This window comes from Propithecus coquereli, unplaced genomic scaffold (genome assembly GCF_000956105.1).
Source record: "Propithecus coquereli isolate 6110/MARCELLA unplaced genomic scaffold, Pcoq_1.0 Scaffold478, whole genome shotgun sequence".
In the NCBI taxonomy this organism is placed as follows: domain Eukaryota; kingdom Metazoa; phylum Chordata; class Mammalia; order Primates; family Indriidae; genus Propithecus; species Propithecus coquereli.
Window position 1 is genome coordinate 226,254 of NW_012150596.1, and position 10,553 is coordinate 236,806.

Sequence of the window (10,553 nt, forward strand, 5' to 3'; positions counted from 1 at the left end):
CTCTCTCTCTCTCTCTCTCTCTCTCTCTCAGCATTTACCACACTGTATTGAAGGTATCTGTTTCTACACTGGCCTTCCCCAGTGGAGTAGAAGCTCACCAAGGCAGGAACCACATCCCGTTTGTCTTTTTATCCCAGACATTTTAAGTGCCAAGGAGAGCAGACCTAAGTAAATATCTGATGAACTGAATACCAAGTAAGTGACTTCTGTGGTCATGCAAGGCCAGCCAGCTGTGCTGTCAAGAGTTTTTCCATCTCCATGTTGTAGGAGGGAAAATGGAAAAACTAGCAATATATCTGGGACAAATTAAGTGATTTATGACAAACTAGCTATAGGGATTCTTGCTATGCCTAAGTAAAAATATAATTCTACTATCGTTACATTTTAAAGGACATGTTCTAACATGGTTTAAAGGTTGTCAATTTTTTTTAAAATAGCCTTAAGGAGAAGAGATAAGAATGATGAAATCTATGCTTCAGCAGAAATCAAAATGTTTCCTTTTTTATTAGTGGAAATGTCTTGGTGTACAAGCTGTTTAAGAATTTTTCACAATGCTAATCCTCCCCAGAAGTTAACAGGGAACTAAAGGTATGTCAGCACTATGGGTAAGGGAAAAGTAGTGAGGAGACAAATTAGAGTGATATCTAAAAGGTAAAAACTCCACAGTACTTGATGGCCTGGTGAATGTGGAAGAGGAGAGGGGCAGAAACCTCTAGGTTTCTGGGGGCAGGAGGGGCTGAGGCTGGCTGTGCTTAGAATCCCTCTCTGTGTGTCCTGTGCCTCCCTGGGGCTCCACCCACAGAATAATGATACTTCTGCCTGCGAGGTCCTGACAGTTCTGTATCACAGGGGGAATGGGGCAGTGGCCTCAGGGTGGTGAGGCACCGAAGGAGGAGGACAGCACAGAAAATGTGAAGGAGAAAGACCAAGATTCCAGGGCCTCAGCCCAAAAGCTCCTATACCCTGACTTGGGATAGGAAGTTACTCAAGTGGCCAAACCCGCTGGGGAGTCTGTGTGGGGACTTCCCTGGGCCAAGTTTCATCACTAGCTATTTTTATATTTAGCCTACGCCACCTCTCAGAGTAACCAGGTCTATAAATGTCCGTACGATTTGCTGTGCCTGGGCCCCAGGCAGAAGGCAGCAGCTAAGAAGGATTGTGCTAAGCCTCGTGCTGGATACTTGGCTGCCCTTGATCAACATATGCCTGGAGTCCACCTCAATTCTCTGGGCGTCCCACCATTGCAACCAGCACTCAGCAGCCCTTCTCCCCTCAGGTTTCAGAAAGAGGGTTTCCTGAGCACAGGTAGAACAGCAGGTGTCAGTAGGCAGATCACAGCAAGACGGGTCACACAAGATGGGTTATACAAGGCAGGTATTTTGGGGAATGAGGGAGGGCAGTCTCCAGGCCTGGTTGACTCACTCACACCCTCCCCTCTCTAACCCCTCTGCACCCTGCTGTCCTCCCTGCAGGGCAGTTCCCTGGCTCCCTGGGCCTCTCTGCTGGAGAACAGGTTCCATGCTGGGCTTCTTCTAATGTGTGTCTGGGCTCTCAGGCACCCGGCACACCCCCTCTCATTCTGGTATTGTTCCTGCAGAGTGGGGAAGGAGAGCTTGGGCTCAGGGCTCTCTCCAGCAGCTGACTGGGGTTCCAGTTTCCTCACCTTCACTAATAGAAGAGTAATAGGCCAGGTGCTCTGAGATAAAGTGTACAAAGTGCCAGGCCCCTTGCATTGTACATAGTTAGTGCTTAAAATATGAAGCACCCACGACTCTAGCATATTCCAAAAAAATCTGCACGGGCAGCTTCTCCCCGCTCTGAGGCTTATTTTATACTTAGCCAGCTTGCTTCCTAGCTATTTCTACTTGGGTGGCCCACAACCAAGTCAAACTCACCTTGTCCACCAGCAGGTAGACTGACCCTTTACCCTACTTTATTTTTTCTACAGCATTTACCATCATCTGACATACTAGATATTTGCTTGTTTATTTATCATCTGTCCTAAGGGCATTTTGGGCTGTCTTGTTTGCTGATGTATCCCTACCTCCTAGAACAATGCGCAGCACATAGTAGATGCTTAATAAATATTTGCTGAACAGCCCTTTTCCCCAGTATACATCTTCCTTTGTCCCCTGCATCAGTGAGTGGCCCCACAATTTCCCTCTTGCCCAGGCCAGAATACTGGTCACCCTTGACTCCTCCCTTTCCCCACGCTCCGTGTTCAGTCACTGGCTTGGGCCTGCTGTTCTCCTGCCCAAGTGCACCTGGTGCTCATACACTTCTCTCCACCCCCTTGTCAACACTACAATTCAGCCCACCTCGAGTACAAAAATAATGCATTCTCCGTTCTGAAGATGGAATAATATTACCAAAACAGTCTGCTGAGAATCCTTAATGGTTCCTTGTCGCCCTCGGGATAAAATTGAACTCCTTACAGGGCCCACTAAGCCCTGCATGACCTGGCTCCTGCTCACCTCTCCAAGCTCCTCTCGACTCCCTCGCCCCAGATCCCCTGCCCTCCAGCCATACAGAACTTCCCTTTTTTGCAAGAGACCTTTTTCAGTCTCACTCACCATCTCACCCACCTCACGATTCCCTGCTTGGGACACTCTCCTTCCTTCCCTGCACCATTCCTCAGCCCCCTCAGTCTCCTTCACTAGTCTAATTCCTATGTTCCTGCAAGTGACGGCTTCAAAGTCAGATCCTTCAGGAAACCTTCTCTGCATGCCCCTGCCCATCTCTCTACCCCTCTAGAACACATGCTCCTTCTCAGTGCTTTTATATCACCCTGTGTTTCCTCTCTGATAGCATTTAATGTAGTAGCACATCTGCTCTTTTGATTATTTCCCCCACTATTAATAGAATGCAAGCTCTAAGAGGGCATGGGATATATCTATTCTTGCTTTTATTTAACACTTATACAGAGCTTATTCTGTGCTAAGCACTTCTGTAAGCTCTTCATTAATTCAATTAATCTTCATTACAATCCTATGAGGTACTATTATTATTACAGTTATACAGATGATAAGCAGAGAGAGGTTAAGTAACTTGCCCAGGGTTGCACAGCTGGTAAATGGCAGAGCTGGGGTTTCAACCTCAAAATCCAAGCTCTTAACAACTACAATATGTTGTTCCCCTTGTTCCTCATAGACTGTCATATGGAAGACCCACCCAAGAAGTATCTGAATAAAAGAAAGAATGATTAAATGAATAACAACTGTGGAACTAGAACAGTCCTTTGTGTGGGCAGTGAGAGGAAAAGAGGTATCCACAGAGCGAGACAGAGATTAAGTTTGAGTCAGTGGAGGTGAAAAGAAATGGTCTAAGGGGTAGGAAGACACCCGGAGGAATGGCAGGTGATGAAAAGCAAGGTAGGTGGGGGTGGGAGCTCAGGAAGGCAAGTGACAAATAGCTCGGCAGTCAACAAAGGAAAATATAGAACAGACCATTGGACTTGGCCAAGACCAGGCCACTGGAGACCTCCAAGCAGTTTCCATGGAGTGCTGGGGAGAAAAACCAGATTGCATGGGCTTGAGGAGGGAGAGGGTGGTGGGAAAGCCAGACAGGGAGATTGTACTCCCCCCAAACCATGAAAGGAGGGATTTAGAAGGGGGAAGTCATCAAGTGAAGCGAGGTCTTCTTGCCAAGATGTAGCGATTAGGGCCTGCTAAAAGGCAAGAGGAACAGATCTTTGGAGAGCGAGGAGTCAGACTGGCCTGCACCAAACAAAGCACGTGCTGTATGGTGGGGACCAAGCCAGGGCCAGCTTGTTGGCATATAAACCTGGGGCTGTCTGCTAACATTCGTGTGAAGGGAACAAAGGCCAGGGGAATAGTACTTGGTAGCAATTCCTTCCTAAGAGATATCTGGGAACCCCAGACATGAGGCAGAAAGGTCTGGAATGGGGGAGTATGGAGAGGTATTAAAGTGAATTGATTTAGTGGCAACTAGTGAAAGAAAAGCGGATGAAGAGCACAGAAAAGGAAAGAGGAAACTTTTCAAGAGCTCACGGGTTCAAAAAACATGAGAAAACTTCAAAGAAGACAAGATGGTTAGTGCAGGTCATAGAGCTGCAATGAAAAAACAAATTTTTCCACTAACTGTCCAGAGGCCTGGTAGTGAAAAAGGGCTGAAAATTTGGGAGCAGTTGGGAAGAAGATTTGACTAGGGAGACAAACAGTGGGCAGCAGCCCAGAAAAGAGCAGCTTCAAAAGGAAGCCTGAGTAGAATGGAAGGGAAGTTGCCAGGGTTCGGGGTTGGGGTTGGCAGTGTCAGTTCAAGGGCCTGGTCTAAAGGGGCTAATTAGGCCCCAAATACAAAAGGTCCTGGATCCACAGGGACAAGGAACTGGGCCTCCCACCCTGCTCAGGTGGGGGATGGCAGGCAGGGGGCAACAAGGTAACCCTAGGAAACGAGCTATAGGATAATACCCAAGTGCCTGGAAAGACAATGAAAGACAGAAAACCAAAGCATATTTGACAGTTTCTTTCAACAACCATTTATTGAGCAAGTACTTTGCACCAGGCATTGTATATAGGCTCTGCCTGCTCTCAAGGAGTTTACATTCTAGCATGAGAGACAAATCCAAGGCACAAATAACCTATCACACAAGGGGGCTGATGTTCTATAACAGAAAGATATAGAAAGGGCTTTGGAGATTTCAGTGTTGATGTGTGCTAAAGATATACAGTAAAGAAGTCTACACACATTCTAGCATAAAAAAAAGTTCACTTTCCTCCAGGAAGTAAAGAAGAGAGGCTTCAGGGTGACAGCTTGGGGTTTGGTTTAATCTGAATAAACCCATAAATCCACTAAATGGTGAGTTTTTTGGTACATTGGCATTTTTGTAGTTTATGAGACATGGATATTTTTCAGATTCTATGTTTACATCATTTCAACTCCACTTGAGCTTATGCCAAGAAGAATCAATAACATGCCTCATTAGAAAAAAATACATACATTAAAAGTCATTCACTTGCATAGGGAGAACATCTTTTCCTCAGAGGGCCACCCTGTGAGACCTGCATGTCCCCACCCACTGGAGCATTGTGTGACTGAAACTATTTGTGCTTCGATAATGCTGGTAACTTATTTTTGAAAACTGTTTCAGTAATATTCACCTTGGAGGAACTTTTAAAAATACTTTTTATGTAATTTTTAACATAGCCTCTTTTCTGATTATAAAAGTGAGGAACACTCGTAGAAAAGTTGGGAGGAAAATATAAAGAAGTTACTTTATGTCATCTTAAAATACCGTTTGTGAACTGGGGCATATCATGGCTCAGCAGTCCTTATTCATATATATAAATAAAATATAAACTCCTAATAAGAAATCTTGTAATTCTTCAACCAAAGGATAGTCCAAGCAACCAATCAACCCAATTCACTTATTTGGTAGGCTGAAAGTGATATATTATTATTATTATCATTATTATTATTTTGAGACAGAGTCTCACTCTCTTGCCCGGGCCAGAGTGCCGTGGCATCAGCCTAGCTCACAGCAACCTCAAACTCCTGGGCTCAAGCAATCCTCCTGCCTCAGCCTCCCGAGCAGCTGGGACTACAGGTGTGTACCACCATGCCCGGCTAATTTTTTCTATTTTTAGTTGCTTGGCTAATTTCTTTCTATTTTTAGTAGAGACAGGGGTCTCGCTCTTGCTCAGGCTGGTCTCGAATTCTTGACCTCTAGCGATCCTCCTGCCTCAGCCTCCCAGAGTGCTAGGATTACAGGCATGAGCCACCATGCCTGCTGGAAAAGTGGGATATTATTAATATTACTTGGAATTGACTTTAATAAAATCTTTGAACTAGGCAAAATCTGTTTCCAGGTAATAATCTCATCACCACCCAATATTAGGCAGAATTCTTAGGTGGCCCCCATGACCACCACCCCTTGGTGTTACATCCTGTATAATCTCTTTTCCTGGAGTATGGGTGGGACCTGTGACTTCCTTCTAGTCAATAGAACATGGCAAAAGTAATGAATGTCACTCTCACGATTACGATACATTATATAAGGCTCCATCTCGGAGTGAGAGATTTCCCTCCTGGCCCTGAACAAGCAGCCGTGCTGTGAACAGCTGATGGAGAGGGCCATGGGGCAGGGAACTGAAACAGCAGGTGGACCTGAGAGGGGCCTCCAGCCTCCAGCTAGCATACAGCCACAAGGAAATGAATTCTGCCAATAACCTGAATGAGCTTGGAAGCTGATTCTTTTCCACTTGAGCCTCCAGATGAAGACACAGCCTGGCCAATACCTTGATTGCACCTTATGAGACTGAGAATCCAGCTAAACCCAGACTCCCGACTCATGGAAACTGTGAGATAATAAATGTGTGTGTTGTTTTAAGCTGCTGAATTTGTGATAACTTGTTACACAGGAATAGAAAACTAACACACCAGCCCCCCATCAGTCCTATATTTTTCACACCCTCTTTCATTGCTCTTCCCCAATAATCTTTGTATCAGAATGGAAACGAGGGCTTCTAGTGTCTTTTTAATCCTTATTTCCTCATTAATTCCCTACATTCCACCAGTATGCCTGAAATGCACCATATATAATACTATCTCTGGCTGAATGTTTTTTTTTTTTTGAGACAGAGTCTTGCTCTGTTGCCCTGGCTAGAGTGTTGTGGCATCAGCCTAGCTCACAGCAACCTCAAACTCCTGGGCTCAAGCGATCCTCCTGCCTCAGCCTCCCGGGTAGCTGGGACTACAGGCGTGTGCCACCATGCCTGGCTAATTTTTTCTATTTTTAGCTGTTTGGCTAATTTCTTTCTATTTATAGTAGAGACGGGGTCTTGCTCTTGCTCAGGCTGGTCCCAAACTCCTGAGCTCAAGTAATCCTCCTGCCTTGGCCTCCCAAAGTGCTAGGATCACAGGCGGGAGCCACCGCGCCTGGCCTCTGGCTGAATTTTTGTTCATGGCATTCCTTCCTATCCAGATTCCCTCCCTTCCCCCTTTGTACTTCGTGCATGAAATCTTCTGAATTTCTAGACTACTGTACCATTGTTTCCATAGCACTTTTCATTTGTCCTTGATCCATATATTGCCATGTGACCCCTTTTGAAATCTATTTCTCTGAAAATGTCATTGAATGTGTACATATATTATATAGAGAATATATATAATACATCTAACATATAAATGTGTATATAGAATATATAAAAGATTATATATATATATGTCTTCAATGAAATTGTAAACTCATTGAAGCCCAGGATTCCATATTGTGCATAGTATACTGCTAGAAATACACACTTCTATATTTAAAAATGGTGTCATATGAAATTGTCAACCAAGTATGACTGGCCACTTATTGAGCCTCTCCACAGAGCCAGACCTGAGAGCCTCTCTCCTTGTTACCCTAACCTCGCAGAGCTGCAGTTGCCTTTACTGAGAATTTAATATAATGCCATCTGCCATACTTAAATCAAAGATTAAACAAGGCTACCGTTGGTGCCTGACATTTAAGAGGTGCTTAATAAATGTGAGTTGAATCAGAGTTTAGGTTGGCAAAGGTCTCGTGTGTAAAGGCTGTGCAAACACAACAGCGATGGAATTATCACAGGCAGACCAATGCTTTAAAGAGCTCCGTGAAACTGAAGAAGCCTGTGCATACAAAAGGCCAGTTTAGGCAACTGTGTTTAAGCCTTAGTTTCCTTTCTAAGTAGATGATATATGTGGAATGCAAGGCCAGCAACCGACTCACAAATACTGATCAAGACGGGGAAGGGATCTAAAGGAATGCGAGTAGGTCTTGCCAGAAAGAAGTTTGCTGTTTCTGAAATATTTTGGTCTTAGCCACTGGCAGAATTGATCGATTGCAGTTAGCAAAGCGTTTTCTGTGCAGCCTGTCCAAGCATCTGCTTCTGTACTTCTGTACAACCGTTGCTCAAATTCACTCTTCCTTTCGAATCACCATCTTTGAAGAGCAAGAGAAAATCCATGCAAACCAGCCGAACAACCCTAACGTGGGTCCTTAACATTTCCCCTTACCCCCTGCCTGGGTTCAAACTTCAACTCCCAGGTTCGTCCAAGTCCCTCCCCTTGCCCTGTCATCTAATGAATATGCAAATACCACATAATTGGCAGCCAATGGCATGGGTTCTGGTCACGTGGTGCCGATGGTAGGTGAGCAGACAGAAGTTGTGTGTCGGTGAACGGAGACGGCGCTCAGTCTGGGGCGAGCGCTCTGGTGAGCGCAGACGGATGCTTAGGCAGTAGTCCTGGCAGCGGCAGCGGCGGCAGTAGTGGTGGCAGCAGAAGAGAGGAAGGGGGAGGGCCCCGAGGGCTACACACGCACACACTTTCAAGTTCCCTTGGAGGGAGAGGAGGTGGGGCTGCAGAAAGAGGAGGCCAGGAGCAGTCCCATCCGTCCCGTCCCGTCTCCCCGTCTTCCTCTTGCTCCCTGCCCCCTGGCTCTGCGAGAGTTGAGGGTTCGGGTGGCCGTACGTGGCAGTGAGGGCAAGAGGGCGAGGAGAGTGGGGAGCGGAGCCAGGGGTGCGGGGGAAGATGCCCATCCTGCTGTTCCTCATAGACACGTCCGCCTCTATGAACCAGCGCACTGACCTGGGCACCTCCTATTTGGACATTGCCAAAGGCGCTGTGGAGTTATTCTTGAAGGTAAAGGGAGGGGAGGGGAGAGATGGGGAGATCTCCCGAGGGATTGTAGAGGGTGGATGTAGGTGCTTCTGTAACGTTTGTCTCGCCCTCTCCCCCTCTTTTCCTACGCGACCCCCTCCGTCATCCCTCATCCTGCAGCTGCGCGCCCGGGACCCAGCCAGCCGCGGAGACAGGTACATGCTGGTCACCTACGACGAACCCCCGTATTGCATCAAGGTAAGGGGGCAGAAAGCGGGAGCAAGTCGGCGGGGGCTGCTTGCCCCCTGCCCCCGCCCAAGGTAGCCCTGCGTCGCTCGGCGGGGCGTGAGGGCGAGGGGGGCGCAGAGGGCGGGCGGAGTGGTGCTGTCTGCGGCTTCCGAGTAGCTGCGGCGCCTGGGGTCGGGGAGAGGGGACGGGGGAGGGGCGGCCCGGGAAGAAACCGCAGAAAGGCCGAGCTCGTGGTGCGACGATCGCAGCCGCCTCGGAAGATGGCGGACATTTTGCTTTTGTATGAGCCAGCGAGAGGGAGACTGAGGGCGCTGCTGAGATGGAAAGGAGGGAGGGGAGGGCGGAGAAGGGAAGGAGGGCCCAAAACCCGGAGGGAGGCTGCGAGGCGGGCCCGCCCCTTCGAGGCGCACCACGCGCGGCTGCGACCCAGGGGACGGGCGGGGCCTGCGACTCCGCCCAGAGTTGCTGTGGGCTCGGCGCGCGGGCTTTCCTGGAGCGCGGGCTCCTCCTCTGGCCCCTCCTTCCGCCACCTCCTCCCGCCCCTCCCTGTCTTCCTCCCCCTCCTCCGGTTTTTCTCCCTCTCCCCTCCCCTTCCTGCTGAGAGCGTGGCAGAGCTTGCCACCGGCCTTCGAAGACCAGACAACTGCTTTTGCACTCTCTGGCCTCTCACCCGCCCCCCCCCCAATAGGAAATCTGTCCGCGGAGCAAGCCTCCCAACCCCCAGGCCCGGAGAAAGTAATTTCGTTTCTGCTCCGAGTTGGTCGGGCTCGACCCGGTTCTCAGTTACCTTAGCTGTTGTTACTGTTTCATTGGAGATCCCAGCGAAGCAAAGACCGGGCTAGATGCCGAGTTCGAACCCAGAAGGGGAGAGCTTTTTAGGGACCTCGCCTACCTATTAGGTTTGTGTTAGCCACATAGAGCGATTTGTCCAGGCCCAAGAAAGAAAGGGAGGGCTCGACTGTGATAATTTATAATAATCAAGTTGGCTGATTTGATTATGACCTACAGGAGAAAAGTAGGGAGGAATTAGCCTTTGTGGGGTGCTTAATTTATGTTCCCATGGTGAGAAGATAAGGAACTGCTTTGCCTGCAGCGGTCAGATAAAATAGAACTTAAACTGTTAAATCAACCTGCTTTAGAGTCCTGCTTGCATATTGAAATTTTAAAAACATTACCATATTCCTTGACATCTTTCGCTTTCCTTTTTTTTTCAGCCCTCAGAATTACCTTAATAGTGCGGGGAGCGAGGGGAGGCACAGTCTGGATGTGTTGTGATCTGTTTCGGTAGAGTGTGGTGTTTTAATGAATGAAACCTACCGAACTGAATAGTTGACCAAAGAGAGTGTTCCTTCAGACATAAGGAAACCAAAGGGAGACTTTAATTTGGTAACTTGTAGCTTCAGTTAACGATTTGATTAGTGAGTTTCCCTTAAAACTGTTCTGGTTTTGGCCAGGCGTGGTGGCTCACGCTTGTAATCCTAGCACTCTGGGAGGCCGCAGCGGGAGGATCGCTCAAGGTCAGGAGTTTGAGACCAGCCTGAGCAAGAGCGAGACCCTCATCTCTACTAAAAACAGAAAGAAATTAGCTGGACAACTAAAAATATATAGAAAAAAATTAGCCGGGCATGGTGGCACATGGCTGTAGTCCCAGCTACTTGGGAGGCTGAGGCAGGAGGATCGCTTGAGCCCAGGAGTTTGAAGTTGCTGTGAGCTAGGATGAC

General features: G+C 47.9%; 1 protein-coding gene across 1 annotated transcript in view; it reads left to right on the forward strand.

Annotated features, from left to right (window-relative positions):
- The first annotated feature begins 8,514 nt into the window (after positions 1–8,514).
- Positions 8,515–10,553, forward strand: part of LOC105819284 (protein DDX26B) — a 58,916-nt gene continuing 56,877 nt past the window's right edge. The window contains exons 1-2 of the mRNA XM_012655491.1: positions 8,515–8,625; positions 8,764–8,841. Coding sequence (XP_012510945.1) covers positions 8,515–8,625; positions 8,764–8,841 — 189 coding nt within the window. The remainder of the gene's footprint in view (positions 8,626–8,763; positions 8,842–10,553) is intronic.